Genomic DNA, 25,811 nt, shown 5'->3' on the forward strand with positions numbered 1-25,811 from the left:
TTTCAGTTTATTAAATTGTGTCACAGGCCGCACAATTATTCCCTCTCTTCCCCACCTAGCCTCTCTAACACAACCACCTAACCTAGGGCGCAACCGGTGTCGTCCGATCGAGATCGGAGGGTCCGAAAACGCCCCAAAACTGCAAACCCTAGCTACCCCGGCTATAAAAGGAAGGGTTTCCCCTACCATTTTAGTCTCTCCCTCCGTGTCTCGAAATCCATGCGCCCCAACCCTCAGCCAGCCACCTCCCACCTCTCTCCTCCCGAGCCCGCAGCAGCCGAGATCTGGCCCGCCCGAGACCATCCAGGGCCCGAGCCACCGCAGCCGCTGCCGCAAGCCAGTGCCCGCGAGCCAGCCTCACTCGAGCTCCCGCTGCCGCACCCTGCAGCCGCCTCACATGCCCGCCGCCTCACATGCCCGCCGCCTCGCCGGTAGGTCGCCGCCGGACCGCGCCGTCGTGCCCCTCCGACTGCCAGGTCGCCCGTTGCCTCTCTCTCTCTCTCTCTCTCTTCTCCTCTCTCTCTCTCTCTCTTCTCCTCTCTCTCTCTCTCTCTTCTCCTCTCTCTCTAATCCCTGTGTGTCATCCCGATCTGCAGCCGCCAAGGCAAGCTCCACCGGAACACGATGGATCCGCCGGGAATGGAGCCCCCACGGCCAGATTCGGCCGGCATGCACCACCCCGAAGTTCCTCCGCCACCTCGCCGGAGCTTCGCCCGCCGGTGGCAGCACCACCACCGGAACCTGTTGTGTCCTGCATGAGCGTGGTGTTGACCGGGTGGCCTCGCTTCCCTGGTCTAGCCGGATCTACTGAGGCCCAACCGAGCCAGGCCCAGCCGCCCCTGTAGCCGGCCCAAGCAGCCACTCCGCTCCAGGCCCAGGTCACGCCCGAGTCACCCGAGCCGGCCAGCCCAGCTCCACCGCCGGGCCGAAGCCCATGGGTGAGCCCCCCGCGCACTCTTTTGCTATATAACGCCCGGTGCACCTCACTATTATGTTACGCCCGCTGAGCACTATTGGGTCAGTCAGTTTCGGCCGAGTGCTATTTTTTTAGTACCCGTGATTTATTCATTTTCACGAAAATAGCATTATTTTCAAAACACCGTTGCTTTTAATCCGTGCGTCGGTTCGCGACAAGTTGTATATGTAACCTGGCTAGAATTTCGCGTAGATTAATATTTTCCAACTTTCATGCATGATAAAAAATACTTAAACATGTTGTTTGCATCGGTTTGCGTGTCGGTGTGTTAAAAACGGTTTAGGTCCTAGTTATTTAACTGTAGCTCCGTTGGAGATGAGCCATATATGTAAATGGGCTAGAACGACGAGTAAAATTACGTGAACCAATTTGTTTTTCCATTTAACAAGCATAAAATGTGATTAGGACAAATCTGGACGGATTTAGAAATTAATGAGTGGGGTCAGCTCGGAGATGCTATATGTCATTTCTGGCCTCATTTAAAATGCCTAGATAGGTAGTTTAATTTGTGCTTCACCTCGTGCCATAATTAACAACATTAAATATTTTTGTGTACCTAAACGAGAGTGAACAAATAATTAAATGTGGAGTTCCGTTAATATACAACTCGTTGCATATTGAGCTTCACTTAACGTGTAGTGTTTGATTGATGTTAATTGCCATGCCATGCCTGCATATTTGAAAATGCACATGTGTCATATTAGGGTGTGCATCATATCATGCATGTGCCGTGGTGAATATCGTGTGTTGATTCTTGTTTCTGGTTTGCCTCATCTCGATAGAGTTTCGCAAGCGTGTCGGAATGTGAGGACTCGTTCGAATACGTCGGTTCGTCTGCTTCACGGAGTCGTTCTTCTTCCATGCTGGATCTCAGGCAAGATGATCATTTCCCTAGATACCATTACTATCATTGCCATGCTAGATGTTTCGTTTCTATCGTTATGTCTCGCTGCCCACCACCTGTTAAATATCAGCCTTCCAACATTGCCATGAAAACCTTCCACCTGATCACAACCTAGCAAACCACTGATTGGTTATTTTACTACTTGCCTAACCATTTGTTAGTGTTGCTAGTTGCAGGTGCAGTTGCTTCCGTGTGATAAGATGGGTTCCTTGTTATATCACAATATTATTGCTAATTAGTTTAATGCACCTATATACTTGGTAAAAGGTGGAAGGCTCGGCCTTTCTAGCCTGGTGTTTTGTTCCACCTTTGTCGACTTAGTTTCGGCTATCGGTGTTATGTTCCATAAATGAGTGCTCCTAACATGCTTGGGGTTGTTATGGGGACCCCCTAGATTCTAATTTTGGGATAGAGCTCGTCTCGCAAGGCCCAAAATTAGTACTATATTTGCCCAACATAATAATTCTGTCAACTAAAAAGCATAGGGCGTCATGAAACCGAGGAGTAATTCAACATAATACAGGGAGAGCCAGTGTTGGTCCAAAACAGAGCCACTTGCGGGGCCACCCAGGGCAACTCGGGGGATGTCTATCAGGACACCGTACGTAGTGCTCATCCGTCGTGTCTTGAGAACGAGATACGCAACTCCTATCGGGATCGTCGACACACCGGGCGGCCTTGCTGGATTTGTTTTACCTTTCTCGAGCTTCTTGTGTGAGGGATTCCGAGGATGCTTTGGGTTATCTCGAGGTTGAGGTTTTCCAATAGGAACCCGATGAGATCACGGGTTTCCCTGAACGAGGTCATTTTGTCGCGGCGTGTGGTAGTTTGTGATGGACTAGTTGGAGCACCCCTGCAGGGTTAAATCTTTCGGGAAGTCGTGCCCGCGGTTATGTGGCAACGTGGAAACTTTGTTTAATATCCGGTTCTAGATAACTTGAAGTAAGCTTAATTAAAAACTTGCCAACTGAGTGCATAATCGTGACTGTCTCTTTCATGAGCTCCTTCTCCGATCGAGGACACGGTGGGGTTATGTCTGACATAAGTAGGTGTTCAGGATCATTCATTTGATCACCAGTATTTCACGTCCGCTATGAGTAGATCCTCGCTCTTGTTCTTGTACTCGTAAGTTAGCCACCTCAAATGAATGCTTAGTCACTTGTTGTGGCCTCACCACTTAACCATACCTCACCCATTAAGCTTTGCTAGTCTTGATACCTTTGGAAATGAGATTGTTGAGTCTGTGTGACTCACAGAATACAACAACACCAGTTGCAAGTTCAGGTAAAGGGTTACTTTACGCGGGCGCGTTGATTGTTCATTTGGAGTTTCTTCTTCCTCTTCTTCATTGATCTAGGATGGGTTCCAGGCTGGCAGCCTGGGATAGCAAGGATGGACGTCATTCTTTTATCGTTTGTTTTCATCCCTAGACGGACCCTGCTCTTCTTCATGATGATTGTATGTATTGTACTGATGTGACTCTGATGTAGATTGTGGCGAGTGTAAGCCAACTCCTTATACTCATCTTTTCAGTACATGTACTTGTAACGATATCCATCCTTGCGAAACACGAGATGCGTTTCTATCCCTGTCGAGGCCCTCGTGCCAAAATAAGGATAGGACCGCATCTTCGGCATTACAGTTGCCAAACTCTTGGGGTCCCCATGGCTCAAGATATCATTATAGCACCCCAAGGGAGTCCATAATTCCTTGCAGACCGGGATTGCATGGCTGGCTACACCAAGTTTCTTCATTGAGCTCCTCTTAATCCCGGTATGACTACCAAACATTTTCATAGTGAAACTGCTTGGGCCCGGATGGATGATCTGAGAATGCATGGTTTTTGGATTCTGCAATAACGAAGCAATGATCTGATTCCACTACACTAACATGTCGAACTCACATAAGCTCAGACCTGTGCGTGAATTCCTCGTTGGCCAAGGCCCTGTCAAGCCTAGCTTTGAAATTTGCATCCCCAAATTGTCGATTGTCCTATGTATAAGTGACACCCGACCGACCAAGGTCCTGGAGAGCACATTCATCGGTCACTTCTTGGAAGTCCCTCATCTACCTCTCACAGCGAGCTAATTGGCTGAAATGTTCATCGGGGTACAAGGTCTCGTTGAAGTCACCAATGCTCATCCATGCACCATGAGGGATTCGGTGTAGGATTCGTAGGAAAGGCTGGCTGTGATGGTGATGTGCTGATCTCAGCGCTCCATAGAAGCACGTGAAGCACCGTCTGTTTGTGCCCTCTAACTCATCCCGCACCTCCACATCGATGTAGTTATTACTGTAATTTTTAAGTTCCGCCTTCACTTATTGGACAAGAACAATCCTATACCACCCCTTGGGCCATCACTACCCACTCCAAAGCTGCCTGCAAACCCAAGGGTGTGCCGCACATTCTCAACTCGCTTGCCTTTGATCTTCGTCTCCATGAAAAAAATAGAGCGGGTCCTTCTTATTAACAACATTGTGAAGCTCGCAAACTACCTCAGGGTTCCCAAGCCTCCGGCAGTTCCGGCTTAAGCAATCCATTGCTCCCGGCAGGGCTGACTAGCAGCTCGTGTCGAATTCTTTGAAGTCGTGGGGGTATCTCTTTGCTTCTTTGGTGCACATTCCCCGTCAACTTCCCATGAAGAGTCCTCCCGTTTGGCTCCACGTAACTACTCTAAACAATGGTGTTGGTGTGCTCATCTACATGTTCCGTTGGTGTTAGCGCGGGAAATGCCAGAGGCCTATAGACTTGTTTCGATGACCCACCTTTTCCTCTTGTTCTTCCCATTAGTGTTATTTTTCCTCGGAGAGGTGACCTCCGGATTGGCCTCTTTGGTGGAACTGGTCTCTCGGGCTTCACTCCTTCTCATTTTGCACTGGTGTCTAGCTCGCTCCCGAATTATCACCTGATGCAGCCTTCTTCTTGTCCTCCGATGCACGTAGAGTTGTCTTGAAGGGAATATCACCATTCTCATCTATAGTCCACGGTGTCGGGCAAACCAACTCCGAGTGACCGAGGCGGTCACATGAAAAAAAGAAGTTGGGATGTGTTCATATTGTAGTCATACCAATATCGAATCCCTCGAGCCGCTGAATCTATGAGGATCCATCTTCTCAAAGGCTTACTGACATCAATTGTAACTCTCGCCCTTAAGAAATCTCGAACGGGGTCAATGTGCACATACTGAGCATTCGAATCTATTTGCCTGGCCTCGTTTGTCATTACGCAAATTAAGAGGCAGGTTGACAACCCTAGCCCACAACTACAATTTGTCGAACTGAAGTTCATATGGATGCATGCACTCAGAGAACTTGGAGAGGATGGATGCATGCTTGCTGATGTGCCACGGACTACCGTCCCATACGCGATAGCGATCACATTTGTTCGAGAATTCAACCAGAAAGGTGTTTCCGCCAATAGACTTGAAACTCAAGCCCTTAGGGTTCCCCCAAGCAAGACATAGGGCGTTAGAGATTGCCTCGATATGGAACGTGTGTCGATGTAGAACCTTCCGCGCTAGCGACCACTTCGTCGGCTCACCATCCTCGACGTCATCGATCACTAGCAATGTAGCTTCCTCTTTAGTCAGATCTAACTCGCCCATCGCCACCTCCAGTCGCGTCCTCGCCACGCGTGGCGAGAGGAACCCTTCCTTCCCCTTGCAAACACCATATGGATCCATCCCAACATCGCATGTATGCGCCACGTCGGTCGAGATCAGTCGCGCACCACTGTTTCCCCTTGAAATCCTAGTCAATCGAGAGGATCTTAGTTTTTGGAGAACTCTACTGGTGTTCTGTTTTGCTAATTAAGCACAATGTTCTCTCAACCTCTTAGTTTCATCATCTTCTTAACATAATACATGCGCAAACATGTATACATACACACATACACTCATCCTTATGAATGCACGCACGTAACCCTATCCTTATGAGCACCTCCGAGAGATAGAGTCGGCACATCATCTTGAGATGGATGAAGTCACCACGGACGCCTTCGTAGTCGACGAGAACGTCCCTTCTCACTAAACACACATCGCTAGAAGGTCTGGAACAAATTCAGGAAAATGCAAGCACTAGTGTCAAGTCTGAGACTTGAACTTTGATGTGCAGGTGATATCACTGTCCTCCTAAGGTCAGCTCCAACGTTGACCCGCATATTTGCTCCGACATCCGTCCACGGACAGGCGAGGTAGTCCACGGACACTGATGTGGGAGTCGGCCATCCAATGTTGCTCGCATAGATTAAAACCATTGTTCAACTAACCAGATGAAATTCATGCAAACACGATGAATTTCATTAAAGTTGATAGAAAATAGAACATATCATCCATACATAGCATGAAAATAAGTCTAGTACAACAATAACAATGAGATTAATCGGATTTTCAACATTTTTTGTGAACGGGTCATGTTGTTCCACACATACTATCCATTCAAATTCATCCAATAGTGCATGTTCATAAATGTATGTCCCTCTATCATGTGGTACATCATGAAAACACCTGCTAGCTACACAATGTGAATAGCAACATTGAATGAATCAACCAAACAATCAATAAGTTGAGCAAGACAAAACAAAACTTACAATCTCCTCCTCTTTGCCGCGCACAATTGCCACCTTGCCTCCGAGATATCAACCATGCCACAAAACTTGACGATGGTTCTGAATGGCATATCATCAATTCAATAACAACCTCACATTGCGATCATGGATGATCTGCATGTCGTATGACGTGCTTTCATGGATGAAATGGTTCATGCACTTGTTGTCACAATGTCTCCCCGTATTCTCCTACCTACGAAATCCATGGATACGACTAACCACGCATTGCATAACAATTTATTTTTCATGATTGATTACCCCGGCACCCTTCCTACTCTAGAAAATGACATGAAATTCGAAAATAAGCTCAATGAAATTTGATCGAACACTTACCGGGTGTGGTGTCTGTCATGTAGTGTACGTGCCTATGAACGAGTTCTAGATGAACGACACAACGTGTCAAGACAATGCAATTAGGACAGTTGTGGACGGTTTGAGAGTCAGCGTTGGAGACGCCCTAACTATTCGACTGCGGATTGGTTCATTTTTTATTCGAGTCGCTGATGTGTGGGCGGTGACAAATATAGTTCATTTCAGCGAACTGAATTTAGTCTTCTTCTTTTCTTTTGTTACTCTGTATTAGAGCATCTCCAGTAGACCCCATATAATGTCGTGACCCACAAAATAACCGTCAAAATACAGGTTGACGCGGAAAATTATGCCTGAGCAGACCCCGCAAACGCGTCCGACCCGTAAAAGTTTTTGCGGGCCGCGGCAAAAGTTCGCCCTCAACCTTTAGATTCATGGGGTGGGAGGCCGACCCGAGGACGCCCCTATCCACAGCGAGATTTGGCGCGAGGGGAATTTCCGTGCGATCGTTCCCGCTCCCCCCTCCTCGGCGTCATTGCCCCGCCATCGTGCACTCTGGTCCATCTTCCCCGCCATTCTTCACCGCCATGGAAGCCTCCCAGCCATCCCCCGTCACTGTGGAGGTCGCGCATGCGCAATCCCCTTCGACGGATCTCGTCGACGTCCATGTCGCCCCCGTCGTCGCCCAAGGCACCAACGCGCCTGCCCGCAAGCGGCAGGGCAACGTTGTCGTGCACGACGACAATCTGGCTGGCCCCGCTAGAAAGGCACGTGCGTCGGACATCGCCGCTGTTGCGCGGTCCGCCCGACCGCCGACGGAGAAGGTGAGCAAGGTTTCGGACGTGAAGCAGAAGAAGGTTCCTATGAAAAGGTCGACGCCTTCGTCCACTCCCTCCGCCCCGGCGAGATGTTCCCCGATGATGCCGTTCGACGGCGCTGCTTCCACTGCAGGCGAGGTGTTCGATGAAATGGCCGGATTGTTCTTTTTTTGCTTTTCACCATTGTGGTAGCTCGTGACTTGATGTCACTCAATGTAGCGGTGGTTCGAACAATGCCATTACCGAGTTCGTGAACTTGTTGGACACCAACACCGTCGACATCGATCAAGCCCCGTTCGCTAATTTCGAATACAATGAAATGGAGGGTGACGTGGATGATCACGGTGGTGAAGATGAAGTGGAGGTGGTAGATGAGGGGGCGTATGAGCAAGCGCAAGAAAAAAAAGCGTGAGATCGAAGAACTACACGATCCTGGAAGATCAAATCTTGATCAAGGCTTGAAGTGCGGTGTCTCTAGATGCTTGCACGGGTACGTCTCAAACCTCCAAGATATATTGGCAAAGGATCAAATATCAATACTTCCCCATGATGACCAAGCATCCCAATAGGACACCACGGACCTTTCGGTCACTCCAAGGTCGTTGGGACATGATCAAGCCGATTTCTAGTCGTTGGGCACCTTGCTTGGAACAAGTTCGCAATGCACCTCCAAGTGGAACCGTGGAATCCGACTATGTGAGTTCGTTTTCATGTCCCAAGTTGTGCACATCATTTGCATCATATGAAGTGATTGCATCATTTGACTTTGTTTTAATTATGCATGACAAAATTGCCCAACAAAGATACAAAGAGATGGAAGCTTTCGAAGGAAAAAAATTAAACTAAAGTATTGTTGGGATATGCTCAAAGAGTGTGACAAGTGGAAGTTGATTGACAAAGAAACCCCACCAAAATGAGGTTCACTTACGAACATGGATGAACAATAAGATGATGATGGCCCAAAAAACTTGAACAAGCCCGATGGTGACAATGAGACAAAGGAGAAGATCAAGAGGGAACAGGAAGCATCGAGCTTGCGAGACAAGATAGATGACATGGTGCGATCAAATGAGTTGATGTTACCGAAGACATTGGAGACAAAGAAAGACTTGGCCGAGAAAAAGGCACGAGAGAAGCAAGAGAAGTGGCAATTGCTCAAGGACGAGGGGTTGTGCAAGGCGACCATTGAGGAGAGAAGAGCACGTGCCACTAAGAACAAAGCCATGTCCAAGCTTCTTGCCGAAGAAAATAGAATCATGACATTGAACCGTAATGACATGGACGACATCACCAAAGAATGGCATGATATGGCCAGGAGGGACATCTTGAAGAGGAGGATGCTTGCGTCGGCCGGTGCATGTTACAGTGCCGGTGATGTTTTCTCATCGGAATTTGGAACCAATGTCGTCGATGCATTTAGTGCACCCGTCGATGATTTCGGTGTCGGAGTTGGAACAAATGCAGGCGATGGATTCGGGGGCGGCGATGACCTCGATGAATGTGGTGCGGAGTGAAGAGCGACCAAGATGATGACGGACGTGGTCGTCGCTTTTGCATGAAGTCCTTTTGCGTTTGTCCTACAAAACTATGCTTTTATTTGCGCGAGAACTATGTTTTATTATTTGAATTTGAACTCATTTATCGGAATCGTTGTTAAATTCGCTTATTGAGGGTTTTCGGTTTACGGATCGACGCGGCTCCGTCCGAATAGACCTCGCGTTTTACTGGACATGACTGTATCCTCGTCCGCACCAATTCATAAAACTGTTTTTTCATAAATTGTAAACGCGTTTTGCGGATCGACGTTATACGGGGTTTGCTAGAGCATAGAGATGCTCTTAGATCAGAGGGCGGCTGAATTTGGTCATCACCGTCTGTTTCCCATCCCATTTATATGGGTGAAACGTACGCACCGCGCGCTATGGAACGGAGTGACGAACAGCTAAGCTACAGCTAATCCTTTACTCTCACGGTTCACCAGCAAGTAACACACCATCGACGCACGCTCGCACGCCCGCCGAGCGCGAGCGACGACCGCTACACCGTAACTTCCTCCCCGCCGCGCGACCCCCAACCCAGAGGAGGCACCAGCAAGCGTACGTTGGCCATGTCCAGACAAGATAGACAAGGGAAGAATCGAATACGAGTACTACGCATACGCAGGGGTAGTAGTCGTGGTACTACTACAAGCGCATAGTTTAAGCACGCTGGGGTGGGTTGGATGGGCGGAGGAGGAATCCAAGAGAGGAGAGGGAGGCCAGTGCACGCCGAGATCCGGCAGCACTGGCACAGGAGGAGGATAGATGGACGGACGGATAAAGAAATGGGATGTGCGTGGCGACCTAGCCTGGCATCCGAGCTGGGCATGCGGCGGGCGTACATTCAGATCGGTCAGATGTCGATCCACCCCCTCCGTATGTGCATGCATTTGCGTTTTGCGCCTGCCGCACCAGGCTGGAGGCCCCCCATTATTCTTATTCTGCCGCCGCGCGCGCGCGAGGCCTGTGTTCCAGCGCACCCCAACATGCCACGCCACGCATCACTCGCAGATCAATCGATCGGTCGATGGATGGAGATATTTGTTTAGTTAACATATATATATGTATATATATATTAATAATAATGCCGTAGTTTTCTTCGTCAACTAGGCCATCAGACTACTGGCGCAAGTACGCTTTGCTGTCCTGTCATCGCGTGCAAGCTTCGGCATCGTCGTTGATCGCCGAGGAGACCCTGGTGGTACTAGCTGTAGCTGCATATATGCGACTAATAACTGGACGGAGACGACGTTGGCCGACTGGCGTACGTCGGATTTGTCCAGGCCCAAGTGGCCGTCGATCGCGATGTAGTAAAATTTAGGAAAATTCGATCCGTGAAATGAAATGCGCTCTCTCTTTCTCTCTCGTGTCCATTGTGCTGGGTCATACAGTCAACCCTTGATCTGTAACTTGGCGGACTGCTGATGACGAGGCTGCCCGTACGATACGTGCATACAACGCGCGCGTAAACCCATGATGATCCACAAACTGCGTGCTTCCGTTCATTTCGACGGTGACCCCGGCTGGTCGACGCGACCACCAGTCGCCGTCGCTTTCTCACCTGACCCGTAAGCACACGCCGTGTGGCGCGGGCCGATCTGACTCGGACCGCGCAGCTAGCTTCGACCTACGCTGATGGTCGGCCCTGACCAGGACTGCGACGTGCATGGAGCTTCTACTACTACTCTTGTCGGTGCACCATCGGTCCATGTCTCCATATGCATATCAACGCGGTGGCTTCAGTTTTGTGCTGATTACGGAAGGAAGCAAAGCGTTGTACAACCGTAATCAGTTGGAACCTTTGCTTTCTCCAAAGACGGACTCACCATTATTTACGCACTCAAGGCATCCATCATGAGATCATCGTAGCAGCTAGTAGCATCTCAGCCAAAGGTCACAGCAATTCAACCCACGGACACCTGCTATGCTACTGGTAATATTCTGTAGCTGCTGCGCAGTGAGCACGCGTGTGCTGAAAACAAAAGGAGCAGAGAAAAAAACTTGGAGATGGAACATGGTCAGCGGCCTTTATCCATCCATCCATCCATCCATCTGAAAACCGAAGGGGAAAGTACCTAGACATGAGCTAGGCTAGCGCTTCCCTTTTCTACGTGGTACGAACGTGTCTACAGCTCATCTAAAAAAAAAAACATGTGTACAGCTACGTACGGAGAAGAAAGTGTAGTTGTATACAACATGCGGCACGACATCGTACACTAGGACGTGTTTTTTTTTTGTCTTTATTACATCTATATATATGCCTGAATTAGGCCTGGCTGAGTAAATATATTGGCTGCATATAGGTGTTGGCTGCATCGTGGAAACAATTTTTCGTTTTGTGAACTATTTTGGGCTGGGCTGATGCACTGCATGATGTTTGATGCACGGTCTATGTTATGCTTGTCCCTTCTTGTTAGTGATGATTTTACCAAGCAAGACACTACATATAAAGTTCTAAATAACATCGTTTCAGTCTTAGCTAGTCCTTCATCCTAACTACTAGTTCCTCCGTCCTGAAATTCTTATCTTAGATTTGTGTAGATATGAATGTATCTAGTCATATTTTAGTATTTAGATACATCCATTTTTAGACAAACCTAAGACAAGAATTTTGGAACGGAGGGAGTATTAAATTACAGTACAAATTAACAGTCATATGTCTTGATAGAAGAAATTTCATCAGTGTTGAAGAGGGAATTCAATTCTCATCTTCTTCACGCTATTGTTGCTTCCTCTTCTGCTGCTGCTTCTTATTATTTTTGTTGGTATTCTTTTTCTTTTTCATATCCTGGTCTCTCTTATATTTTCTCATATTATATGAGTCCACTCTTACATTTTGCTCTTTCAAACTTCATTGTCAAATGCGCCCACGCCATGGCCGGAGGCACCAACATCATGAGTCATCACAATATCCTCCTCCGGCACAAGCTCGTCACAACCCCATTTTAGGATTTAATTATGAAGGATGCAACTTGTAAGGACTACTGAGCAAGCTTACCCTGGGGGTGGAAAGGATGGAATTACCTCTAACCTAGGATCTTAAACCTATTCTCGAGAGTTCCAAATGCCCACTCAACCACTACTCTAAGGCTAGAATGTCTGAACTGAACAATTCATGCGCAGTCCTGTGATGATACCTGGAAGAGAACTCGTTAAGATGGTCTATGATTTTTTTCTAAGGATGGACGAACACCAGACTCACATGCATACTAGCATTCCTATGTTGAACTTGCCATCGGGTCGAGCCATATTGTGAGCACGAATGTTGCCATGATGGGTCGATCCTTTCCAACCAGCTAACTCATATGTGAACTTCATATTGAAGTCAACATCAACATGCACATTTTGCATGTGTAGTACTTTTTACCCATGTATGCCACAATACGTGACCTCGGCATTTTAGCAGTCACATGAGTACTGTCTATATTGCATCAATGTAATCCTATGATGGCATGAAAACATAGTATTATGGATTCATTAGAACAATACGGGCATGTCAGTGCATGAAATATGAATGATGCTCACATTGAAATACGAACATCGTCTTGAGTTGTTGCGAATCTTGCTAAGAGTTTGCCCAATTGATGTCATGATCATCTCTTATTTCCCAATAGCATACAAGACTTGCTTGTAGTACCTAGAAATGGTCTTCATTGATCTTCTAAACGTGTTATGAATAACCCCGAACCTCTGATTATGACCTACACCATGAAGAATTATGGAAACTTTGAAGGATCGAGATGAACCTGGGGGGGGGGGTGAATAGGTACAATGATTTTTTTTTAAATCTTACTTACCATTTTTTGACAATAATCCGGAATATGGAAGTGATCCTAACAATTTAAAAGGTGGTTCTAGTGCTAATCAATATATGCAACCACATCAAGTAGTAAGGTAGGCAAGCGCAATATAAACAAAGTGAAGACTACGAGACAAATAACCACAAGTGGGGAGTTAGGTTTAGGGATAACCGCAACACTGGGAGACGAGGATGCATGCCAATGTTCACTTCATTGGAGGGAAGCTAGTCAGCGCTGGAGGGTCGGATGTTACGAGGAAGGCACACCAACTCCACAAAGGCTCATTGTATTCTCCTCTTGAGACAACACCACAAATGCTTTCTCAACCACTAGTGGTAGACCTTGAGGTGTTCTCCAAATCTTCACAAACTTTTCGGTGGTAATCACAATGAACGATTCCTCTGTGAAGAAATCCCACCACCCATGAGTCTCCAACCTCCAAGATTACGGAGAACGAAGGGGAAAACCTCAAGACTTGCTCAAATCACAAACTCCTTTGGTCAAGAGAAGTGGAAGGAGTGGGTTTATCACTTCATCAGAGAAACTCTCAAGAACTCTCACAAATCCCTCGGGGATCTAGGATTTGGTGTATGAGGATGTGTGTGTGAGAGAGTAGTATGTGTTCTAGGTTTAATTCGAAGTGAATGGCGAACCCTCTATCAGATGGGTAGAGGGGCATATATACTCAAGAAAACTAGCCGTTTTTGTGTAAGAGGCAAAGTCGGGACGGACATCTGGAAGTTGACGAGACAACCACAAGACAACAAGTACTTGAAGTGTAAAATATAGAGCCCAAATATTCGGGGATGCCCGGACATCTAGCCATACCATGGGGACCATATATTCGGTCGAGGGCCAAACATATGGCCAACAACCTGCCAAGAAGCGCACCTCACTAGATCATCGACTCCGGATTTTCTGGAGGGGCCCAGGCATCAGGGGCGATACAAGGCGTCAGACATCCGACCAAGAATGAGCATGCCTACTGGCCCCCCTATGCCAGAATTTCGGGAGGGGGTCCGGACATCCGGCTGGTGGCCGGACATCCGACCAACTGGCTAAAAACAGTTTGCTTCTAGATGCCTTTGGCCGGATTTCTAGCTAGGGCCAAGACATCCGGCCATGAGAGAGGGAATTTGGAGCATCGAGAATTGGGATTGAATTTGGAGTATGTCAATCTTTTTGTAGAATAAGAAGGAATATTTGGTGGGGTGGATAGAGAGAAATATTTGGGAACCATGATGTCATGAGCAAATCTTTCACTAACTCTATTGATCCCCTCTTAATAGTGTGGGATCCATATACTCAAGAATAAACGGAGAATGAAACTCATAAATCCTTTGTTTCTTCCTTCTTGAATCATATCCATTTCATTTGTATATGATCCACGCAAACATGGTCTCAAGGTGACTAAAATCTAGGATTTACTTAACAAACATAATTAGTCCCTATATGTACATTGTCATCAACATAAAAAAATGATGCAAGGGCATGATTGCACTTCCATACTTGCTCTTCCACAAATATGTGGATGCTATCTTCTAGCAACAACATGCTCCTAAAATTCTCCACAAGATTGGTAAAAAGTGCTCTTCACATTCGAAGCGTTCATATAGCCTCTACGTCATTACAATCGTAGATGTAGTTTAAATTCATCATCCTCTCCTTATCTCAGATAAACCTTGGACCGTAAAGAAGGGCATGCTTATCACTTCGACGAACAACTCAATTGCGAACTAGCATTATTTAGGCTTGAATCACAACTATGAGTGGTATCGTGTGAACAACCAGCTTCATATGTTAATCCATAACCTAATGGCGATATGATGGTGCGATGAGCAATTATGAAATCGACCATATACTGTACTTAACAACATAAAAGAGGAGGAGGGTTGTATGTTGCTTAGCCCCTTGGAAACCAGCGAACCGCCCATGACGCAGACGAGGAGAACGAGACGGAGACGGAGATGAAGGGGAGAAACAGGTCCTGCAGACGGAGACTAAAGTCGCCGCGCCGCTTCCGCATATCCGAGCCCCGTCGCCAACCAATGCAAGAACCGTGTCTCGGTTTGTTAGCGCTAGAGGCGAGTGAGTAAACTACTGTGTGATGGGAGTGGGGGTGGTGATGCTACATTTTGGGCCATCTCGCGTCGGCCGACTTTCGTCTCCCGCCATCTCCGTGTCGATTTTCCCTTCACCACCGGCGCGTACGATGCGCCTTATTGTGCTCGACTCAACCTCTCACTCTAGCGAGTTAGGCTCCGGACTACTTTGTGGTACGTGCACATGCGGTTTAGGCCTTCATGTATGCCATCAGACGGGTTTTTCTTGCACTCAGTGAGCCTGTTTGGGGTGGTGCAGGCTATCAAACTCAAACGTGTCACTAACTAACAAGCGGAGGCAAAATTCAAATGTGGCAAAAGAAAGGAAAAGGAAGGGAGAGGAAAAAAAAAAAAAAAAGCCCGAGCTGTTCCCGTGCGCAGCTGTCCGTGCAACGGAGTTAAGCCTCCGCCATGACACCAAACCCGCCCCGTTAACCTCCCGTCCCGCTGCTCAATCAGCCGGCGCGGTGGACGGCCGTATATATACCCCGGCGCGCACAGCGACAGACGGAGGACGCCGACCCGAGAGAGACCGAGGGGCAGGAAAGGGCAGCAAAAGGGCCCCCGGAGAGCGAGACAGCGAGAGGTGTAGGCACGCAGGGGACGGGCCAGCAGCCAGCGGCCAGCGGGGAGGTTGGTCTTCTTCGCGGGATGGAGAGCGAGATGTCGGACGCGCCCCCGGCGGCGGCCGTCGCTGAGCCGCTCGCCGCCGTGGCGGAGGAGGGCGAGGGGGAGGGGGAGGCCTCCACCCTCACCATGGAGCGCGTCGCCGCCGCCAAGAAGTTCATCGAGAACCACTACCGCTCCCACATGAAGAACATCCAGGAGCGCAAGGAGAGGTACCGATCGGATCCCGCCCTCCGCCTTCCCGCCCCCGGTTTTAGTTGCTGCCGCTGCGCCCGCCTCGGGCAGATCTCGCGCCCCGGAGCTCGATCGAGGGGGTTCGAGCTCGGTTGGGAGCGGTTCGAGCTCGGGGTTCTGGAGCTGGGGGCTTGTAGCTGCTAGATTCGGGGTCAATTCTTGGGGTGGGTGCCTGCGGGGAAGCGGGGCGCGCGCGGCGGTAGCTGTACCGGCCATGGTCTGGAGGATTCCTAGCGTAGTTTGACCTCAGATTTTGCTTTAGATTCTCGAGTTGTTTATTTTTAGACAATGAGATTCTCGAATTAGTCGAGCTTGTCACGCAATTTGGGGCCCGAGTGGCCTGATTTAGCTCTGATTGGTAAGTTGGGATGGGCAGCACTTGATTCTGTAGGTGCTTGGAATCATCAGATTCTGCTCAATGCACCAAGTAAAACTCAAGTAAAAATGGTTCAATCACTGGGTATGGAGCAGTTATTGTATTGTTCCATTTTTGGCACGAGAAAAGCCGTTAAGCCGAGCTCCTCGTAATAGCTACTGCCTTGCTTAGTTGGATAGCGGGTTTGGAATGTTACTGTTGTGATGGTTCTCGGATGATGATGCATGGATGCTACTACCGTGTATGTTTTAAGGTTGCATCGGTATTTTTGTCCTATGTGATATTTTGTTATTGCGTGTATAATTAGAGTGTATAGTAAGTCGGCTTTTAGTTTACAAGCCAACAAATGGTTCCCTTTATTATGTGACGGTTTTGTACCATCAATGTACTGTTACAGATTCATGTGATCCTTTTATGAATGGGTGGTGGACACGTGGTCCATGGCATAGCGTATGCATGTCATATAATTATGCTAGTACGAATTTAGCTTGGAGCCAGATGTGTACATAATAACCATTTCAGTTTAGTATGTGTTTGTTAGAGCTAGAATCAAAGAACCCTGTTTCCCTTTTATCAGACATGTTTTAGGTGTGGACAACATTTGATTCTGCTAGTTGTTTGGAATGCTTCGTCTCTGCTCAGTGCACCATGCTGTTGGTCAAATTGCTGACACGGAGTAGTTATGTTCTGTTTTTATGCTGCAAACCGTTGAGCTAACTTCATAGTAGTGACTACTCCCTGCTTAGTTGGGTTATGAAATTTTGTGTCTTGCTGTTGTAAAGATTTTCTTGCAGGATAAATGTACAAAATTGACCTGAGGGAACACAACATGATTTTTCTGCGTCAGCATACATTGTTTTGCAGAGGTCAAATATGTTGGAAGTAAAACAATGTGATGAAACACAATGCAGAACATTAGATGAAAGAAGTTGATGTCATATACCTTTTTTAATGCAATGGCACACAGTGGGTATGTAATCACCAGCCATGGTGTTGAGGAATTCTAGTGTGGTATGACATCAGATGTTGCTTTAGATTTTCGAATTATTATTTTAAGACAATGAGATCCTGGAATTAGTACACAGTTTGGGGTTGCAGTAGCCGGATTTAGCTCCGGTGGATAAGTTGGGGTGAGCAGCACTTCATTCTGTATGTGCTTCAAATTCTCAGATTCTGCTCAATGCGCCAAGTAAGAATGGTTCCAATCATGGGGTATGTAGCAGTTATTGCACTGTTATATTTTTGCCATGAAAAGCCGTTAAGCTGAGCTCACCGTACTAGCTGTGGGTTTGGAATGTTACTGTCGTGATGGTTCTCTGATCATGATGCATTGATGGCATGCTATCGTGCATGTTTTGAGATTGCGTCGGTATTTGTCTTATGTGGTATTTTGTTCTTGTGTGTATAATTAGATGGTATAGTACGTTGGTTTTAGTTTACAAGCCGACAAATGGCTACCTTTAATTAGGGTATATTACGTGAGGGTTTTGAACCGTCAATGTAGTGTTACAGATTCGTACGATCCTGAAATGAATAGGCGGTGGACACGTAGTCGATGACATAGTGTATACATGCGATGTATTGATTATGCTAGTACTAATTTAGATTGCTCGGAGTCAGGTATGTACATAATAACCATTTCAGTTTAGTATGCATTTGTTAGAGCTAGGAGCCTAGGATCAAAACCCGTTTCTCTTTTATCAGACATGTTTTGGGTGTGGACACCATTTGATTCTGTTAGGTGTTTGGAATGCTTTATTTCTGCTCAGTGCACCATGCTGTTGGTCAAATTGCTGACACGGCGTAGTTATGTTTTATTTTCGTGCTGCTAACTGTTGAGCTAAGTTCATAGTACCGACTACTGCCCTGCTTAGTTGGATCACGGGATTTAGAGTTGCTGTTTTAAAGATTTTCTTGCAGGATAAATCTACAAAACTGGTGGTGTGAAAACAACAATATGATTCTCTGTTTTAGCATACATTATTTTATAAAGGTCAAACAGCCTTGTTTCCATATATATTGGCAGTAAAACAACATGATGAAGCACAATGCAGAAGTAGTTGATGTCATATAGTACTTTCTTTAATGCAGTGCATTAACTTCAGGCCATATATGTAACAGGGCTTTTGTTTTCATTTGTGGTCCTGTTATGTGTTAAATATTTATTAATGCACACATGGTTTTTTGGTCTTGTATTAACTCAAGCTAGGGATTGCATTTGTTGGGACATCAATCAATTTTATATATTTGAAGTTTACCTGCATAAATTTCAACTGTGAAAGTTTTGTACTGGTGTGTCACTTCTGTCATATTGATTAGCCACCTTGCTCATCTTTTGGCATTACAATTCCATTTTAAGCAGATATGCCCCTCCCCAGATGGTAAATTTGTTTGATTTTTGTCTGTTCCTGGCATCTCACAACACAATCCGATGTATTGCAGGCGTTTTAGACTGGAGCGGCAGCTAGCTACTTCTGAAGTTCCCAGGGAGCAGCAAATCAATTTAATTAAAGACCTGGAGAGAAAGGAAACTGAGTACATGAGACTTAAAAGGCACAAAATCTGCGTGGATGACTTTGAGCTGCTCACCATTATTGGGAGAGGCGCTTTTGGAGAGGTTCGCTCTTGCGCATTTAGTTTCTGTTTTTCTGCACACACACACCTCCATCTGCGGTGTCACTGCTAAATGACACATGTGTTTTTGCCAAAGAACACGGCATAGCTTGGACCATGGTACTATAAGTTGGTTGTTGTTGGTGATGTATTTACCTTCAAGTAATTCTGTATGTCCTAAAAGATTCAAACTAGGGGAAGTGACAACTGTTTGTTGGAGCATAAACTCATTTGTTGTTACTTTAAATCCTTCACTGACCTTCTTCTCGCTGTTTATAATTTATTATTATAATAGGTTCGACTGTGCCGGGAGAAGACCTCTGGCAACATATATGCAATGAAAAAACTGAAGAAGTCTGATATGGTTATCAGGGGTCAAGTAAGATATCTCCTATTTCTGGATATTTCATGCTTTCTGCTTCGTAGTTATTCATTCTATCGACCATTTTTTATGTTGAATGTGCTTAGATGGTTGTAAGTATTAATATTTACCATGGCGCTTTGCTATCCTGTCAAAATTTTCTTCAAACTCTTGTTGCATCTAAGACTCTATGTGACACTTCTGCAAGGATTGTCTCCCCCCCCCCCCCCCCCCCCCCCCTCAAAATATGCAGTGCAGTGTGGATTTCTTTTCCATATCATACATTTGCTTTTCACTGCAGCTTTTGTCACTGTTATCTCGAAAAGAAAACAGAAGTACAAAACCGAATTTGCAATGCATACTAGTACATATTTGTATGTATTCATGTGTAGGAGCATGTGTATTTACCATTTAGCTGGCCTTCTTTTGAGTTTCTGAAAGAAGGCCAGCTAAATGGCTAGCCTTTTTTTTAGTCTCTGAGGAATTCGAACTTGAACTTGCTAGAAACCAAAGGCTAGTGTATATGATAATCCTGTTTTGTTCTATCCCTGACTTTGTTTGTGCGAAGCCCACAAACGTTCCACTCATTTTTCTCTCGTCTTAGTTTCTTTGTCATGGCCATGTGATGATATCTTCAAAATATCTGTACATTTTGTTGGATTTACAAGTTCTATAACATGTCTGTTAGGTGGAGCATGTTAGAGCAGAAAGAAACTTGATGGCTGAAGTTGCTAGTCACTGCACTGTGAAGCTATACTATTCTTTCCAAGATACGGAGTATCTTTACCTTATTATGGAGTACCTCCCTGGTGGTGATATCATGACCCTTCTCATGAGGGAAGATACCTTAATTGAACCCGTGGCTCGATTCTACATTGCTGAGACCATCCTTGCTATTGAGTCCATTCATAAGCACAACTATATCCACAGGTTACAAATATTTGATTTTAAATGCATCTAATTTAGTCTAACTCTACCATCTTTCTGATATATATATATATTTGGTTTGCTATTATATGCAGAGATATCAAGCCTGATAATCTGCTTCTAGACAAGAATGGTCACATGAAGTTGTCGGATTTTGGGCTGTGCAAACCAATTGATTGTTCAAAGCTCTCAACCTTGAGTGAAGATGAACCCATGGGCGATGACAACCTGAAGGAGTCGATGGATGTCGACAGTTCACTCTCTGAAACTGCAAATGGTAGAAGGTGGAGAAGTCAACATGAACAACTTCAGCACTGGCAGATGAACAGAAGAAAACTGGTATGTCTGCTTTATAGTTAACATATCGTCATATCGATCATCTCATTGGTCCTGTATAGTTCTTTTGCTTTCATGGTATCGCTTCTACACCCTTCTTGGAAAAAAACACGTGTGTGCACGCTCGATGTTTCCGCGGCAGCCTTTCTTACTACAAATGCATACTGATATTCAGGCATTCTCAACTGTTGGAACCCCAGACTATATTGCTCCAGAAGTTCTGCTAAAGAAAGGATATGGAATGGAATGCGATTGGTACAGCATCTTCAGACACCTTTTGTTTGTATTTATTACTCTTTAGTTTGAAAATGGTCTCATTATATTTTGTTTTGATCCATAGGTGGTCTTTGGGTGCAATAATGTATGAGATGCTTGTTGGGTATCCACCATTTTATTCCGATGATCCAATAACCACATGCAGAAAGGTTTGGTTTACTCAGCACATTTAGCTTAGTGTCCAATTCAAATTACTACTCATTGGTGGGCTCACCTTTTTATTTGTAACATATCAGTAGTTCATTGAGTGTTCTGTATGGATTATGATTATCTTCAGTTTAGGCTTATCATCGAATTTAGACTGCACCAATACTGAACAACTGATTTATTTTTAGTTTAATTTAAAGTTCAAGCTGCAAGAACCTGAAGAAAGCATGCTGCAGCTGTATGGCTTATAAGCTTGCTCTTCCAAAGCTTATGGTATCAGTATTGTTATATATTAAAAAATGTTGATTTGGTAGTGACAGAGTACCCACTTCTTGATCATGTTTTACTCTTTCAGTAAGTTTACAAAGACATAATTATTTTAAACTTATTTCTTTATGATGTTTCTGCTATGATGATGTGTATTTCTAGATTGCCTTCTATGAGCATAATCAACTGTAGTTTTTTTTTGAGAGAAGCATAATCAAGTGTAGTTGGGCCTGCATTTGTTCTATTAATGTCGTTAACATTTTTCATATGCGGCCACCCGAAGACATTTTATCCTGACTCTGCCAAATTTCTGCCATTTTCTAGATTGTGCACTGGAGAAACCATGTGAAATTTCCAGACGATTCAAGGTTGTCTCCTGAGGCAAGAGATCTAATCTGCCGGTTATTATGTGATGTTGACCACAGGATTGGTGGTGCAGGGGCTGATCAAATAAAGGTAGGACCCACTGACACACAAAAGAAATAATTAGTTAAATATAATTCTTGTTTTGTTAGTCTATCTGTGTTTAACATATCATTTTCTTCATTATTAGGCCCATCCTTGGTTCCGTGGAGTTGCATGGGATAAACTTTATGAAATGGAAGCAGCATTTAAGCCTCAAGTAAATGATGAATTGGATACACAGAATTTCATGAAGTTTGATGAGGTAATTGTGTAATCCATTTATTGACAGTCCTCTCCTGCCTGTGCAATTCAAACTTTGTCATTCTCCATCGAATATAAGTATTTCCTTTGGAATTATGCGATAGAAGACGTTTATTTATAACCCACCAGCATTATTTGATTTTATATTATCGCTTTTTATTTGTATTACAACTTGCAAGTGTTAGGAACACTTACATTTGTGTATATCAGGTGATTTCTGGTAGATATTATTTCGGCTGTATAAGGGGTATTCATATACTATAATTTGAATGAAATAAGATCAACTACTACTTAAAAAAGCAGAGTTTGATGAATCCAAACGATCCCGACCATTCAACCATCTACATCCAAAGTCCCACACGGCTCCAATGATGTACCCATGACATCGCCACTATTTGGAAACAACATTGATTGCATTAATTGCAATTAATCTTGGAAAATCATTAATTGCAATTGATTTAGGAATACTGTTAATTGTAAAATTATATTCGTAGAAAGATTACATGATTGCCTCTCAAGATACTATCAAATTAGATGTCTTCTGGATTGTAAAATAATAAAATAAAGAAGTGAATATTATTTTCAAAATTTAAATCTTAAATAAGGAATAAATCATGTATACATCTAAAAATATTTTCTTAAATCGAAGCAACCCTTTCAACCCAAGCAAACTTTAATGAACCCAAGCAACCTTTTGTAAATCCAAGCAAGCTTTTCATAAATTCAAGCAACTAAACTGTTTTTTTTTGTTTTTGCAAAGTTTGGATGGATTTCTTGTTCTCTGTGCATTGAAATGCTGTTTATTTTATTTTCATGTTTTGTTTTCACCCTGTGAATTACATCCCTACAACTTAATGCTTGTTTCTGCGCTGCAGATGGATAATAGCCCTCCAGCAAGAAGAGGTTCTGGGCCATCAAGAAAGGTACACACATTGAGGTTCATAAACTAGCGCAATAGCATTTGTAATGTTTGCATTGGCTTTTGCATCTTAATTTACTATGCACAGTGATGAATTGTTTACATTCCATCAAATTGTAATGATCTCAGACCCACTGTTTGATAGAACAAGATATGTTTGCGATAGGATTAGCCATATCTTTCTTTATTTCTGTGTAATAGAAGTACAAAACACTTCATTTGAGTATTGCAATACGAGACACTTATGTGTTTCAAGACCTGTTTAACCATTAGGCTGCTCCACTATGCATATATCTGTGATAGACCCACAGTTTCTCATGAGTCGTATAGCTACTGCCTACTGGTATTTATTACATTGTTGTAGTAGTTCAAAGTTCAAATTACCTGCCCATATTGTTAATGTTTTGTTTATCTTATGGAAGCACACCTATGTTTCGGTTTGCACTCCCAGAGTTCTTATGTATATTTTTGGTAACAGGCGAAGCTGAATTCGAAAGATCTCAGCTTTGTGGGATATACATACAAAAACTTTGATGCCGTGAAAGGATTAAAACATGCAGGTTTGTGTGTTTGACATAATTTTACATGTTGTGAAATATGGTTGGATTGCAAGTATGGATTTGTTTTCTAGTGTTATTGGCATTTTTCTCATAGCATTAGTCATTATGTTTTGTAAACTGATAAATGACAGATTTTCATAGCATAAACATCACTTCATGAAAAATGACCAGTATCTAAGTGACATACATGCTATTTATAATCCTTTGCTGTTTCTAAATCTATAAATGTTTGCAGATATGCAAAGGAGCTCATCGTTAACAAGGCCCTCTATTGGTGCTATATTCGGTAACAAATTCTGCCAAAGTCGTGTGTTCCATTGAGATAACTGCCCTCTCTCTGCTTTATCTTATTCGTAATTCCTCATCTCAGGATCAAATGGCATGGAGTCATCGAGAGAACCAAATGGAAAGGACACACACATGCACACTCTTTCTTCTGGGGATCCGATGAGTCCATAACCCGGCGTGGTTCTGTTTGTTGCTGAGATTTTTCTAAACTAAATTAGCATGCAAACGACTGAATGGAGTGGCTTCGTCTGGACAACCTGCTTGTTTTTAGCCAGGTTTCTGCCCTATTAAATCATTGGCGAGCAGTTTGTAGAAATCCAAGAAAGCTCTAGCTGTAAAATAGTATGCTAAGGACTAGACAAATGGTCCATCCACCGGTGGGCTCGTCGTGTTTGGTGTAGCGTGTTCCAACCAAGTGGAGATGGGCATGTTTGGGAGGGCTGGCTGCCCAGGTTGGCAGAGCAAATTGCTGCCTTCTCTTGTGGCAGTTCCTGGTCCGCTAACATTTGATCATGGAAGCGAAATAAGGTGGTAACTGAGGCAGGCTAAGCTATTGTTGTTGATGGTGTTTGATACATATGTACCAGAAGATTTCCATTCAGAGACATGGCCCTTGGTCAATGGTCTCCCGTTGCAGAAATGCCTAATTTTTGTTTACTGTATTGTTCGCCAGTTATATTTGAACATTAAACTGTATTTTGGTGGAAGTGTCTCTTTATTTCTCCCTGCAACATCCATGTGCAAGAACTGAATGAGGCGAGGGTGATTATTTCACATAGAATTCTATAATTGCCTTTGTTCTCGAGGACGCAAAATTTATGTTTCTAACATTCCCTGCACAACTTGTTTTTTATCAATGATGAAAACATACATTATTTTCTTGAGTGTGAATTACATTATTTTTCAAGTGTTTTAAACATTTCCTATAACATTGTATTTTTTTTCACCTAGATGCAAACCTTCAATAGCTGAACTACTGCTTTTATATATAGTACATATAGGGGGAGGCGGGCGGCAACGACTAGACAAACTACCGGAGAAGTTTTTATAAGTTACTAGCACAAATGTCCGTGCGTTGCAACGGAAGAAAAATGATGCGTTGCCGATGACAAAAGCAACGAACCTATTGACAGCATGGTTCTTCGATAGACTGGTTCAGGATATGTGACATTTATTCTGGTCCTCCAAACTCATAAACTAAATTTGATCATAGGCTCCTGGATTTTCAGAAACATTGTGCATCATATGAGCTGTGATATCATTTGAATCTCGGTGCAAAAATTCAGACCATGCATCCTACATGCTGATGCTTCTCAGCTTCAACGTCATTTGAGCTAGGCAATTGAGCATTTTCACAATGGTTTGAAAATTACATCGACTGAAGAAATAGCAACGCATTGTACAACACATTGGACAAAATCTTAGCTTATATATATGTACTTGACATCATTGTGATATATGTGCTGAACTTACCAGTACTAATTATTAATAAGTGGAGCATACATTATCCAACATAGAAAGAAAAAATTAAAAGAACTGTCATAATATCGCACGTCTTCCTGCACATGATACGGCAATGCATTTGTTCCTTGCATTTGCGGGTAGATTGTCCTGTGAAAGAACAATCAACCATTTTTAGGTCTAAATGAAACCTTTAAAATTTCACTATGCTAATATTGCAGCTCAAAAGCTTACACTGAGTTTACTTTTTTCACATTGAGCAATTCATTCCAACAACGGTGACTAAAATAAGATAAACGAGAGATCCTTACTGTAATTGCATTCTCAACAAAGTGAAATATTATGCCTTGCATGCCAATGAGCGCATCAAAGGAGCATCGTCAGAACCATTCGTGTTATTCAGACCATCTAACATATGCTCAACTTGGGTCTATTGGAGTGATGTGGATGTTTGTCACTAAGCTTCTTCACCCAGCTGGCAAGTCTCCAAATCAAGCATGTAAATGTAGCTTCTTTTGCTTTTCTTGCATAACCAATAATCTAGTCTGATGATCTGCTTGCCACAAATCAAATATTCAAATTAAATGAGGTTGGATAATCAGTCAGTCTTTTACACAAAATCATTAAAGGTTTTCAGCCACAGAAGTATACAATAACATCAGATCTCCATACACATTGTCATTGGTAATTATCTCAGTAT

The 25,811-nt window shown here is 44.3% G+C and overlaps 1 protein-coding gene across 1 annotated transcript; it reads left to right on the forward strand.

Moving 5' to 3' along the window:
• Positions 1 to 15,550: 15,550 nt before the first annotated feature.
• LOC123442923 (serine/threonine-protein kinase tricornered-like) lies at positions 15,551 to 24,357 on the forward strand. Its single transcript, XM_045119105.1, has 13 exons — positions 15,551 to 15,892; positions 18,733 to 18,907; positions 19,199 to 19,282; positions 19,953 to 20,194; positions 20,287 to 20,530; positions 20,703 to 20,782; positions 20,868 to 20,952; positions 21,542 to 21,673; positions 21,771 to 21,884; positions 22,759 to 22,806; positions 23,281 to 23,362; positions 23,598 to 23,648; positions 23,733 to 24,357. The coding sequence occupies exons 1-13, from the start codon at positions 15,705 to 15,707 to the stop codon at positions 23,819 to 23,821; spliced, it is 1,614 nt and encodes a 537-aa protein (XP_044975040.1). The 5' UTR covers positions 15,551 to 15,704; the 3' UTR covers positions 23,822 to 24,357.
• The last annotated feature ends 1,454 nt before the right edge of the window (positions 24,358 to 25,811 follow it).

The sequence above is a fragment of the Hordeum vulgare genome, chromosome 3H (assembly GCF_904849725.1).
Source record: "Hordeum vulgare subsp. vulgare chromosome 3H, MorexV3_pseudomolecules_assembly, whole genome shotgun sequence".
Lineage (NCBI taxonomy): Eukaryota > Viridiplantae > Streptophyta > Magnoliopsida > Poales > Poaceae > Hordeum > Hordeum vulgare.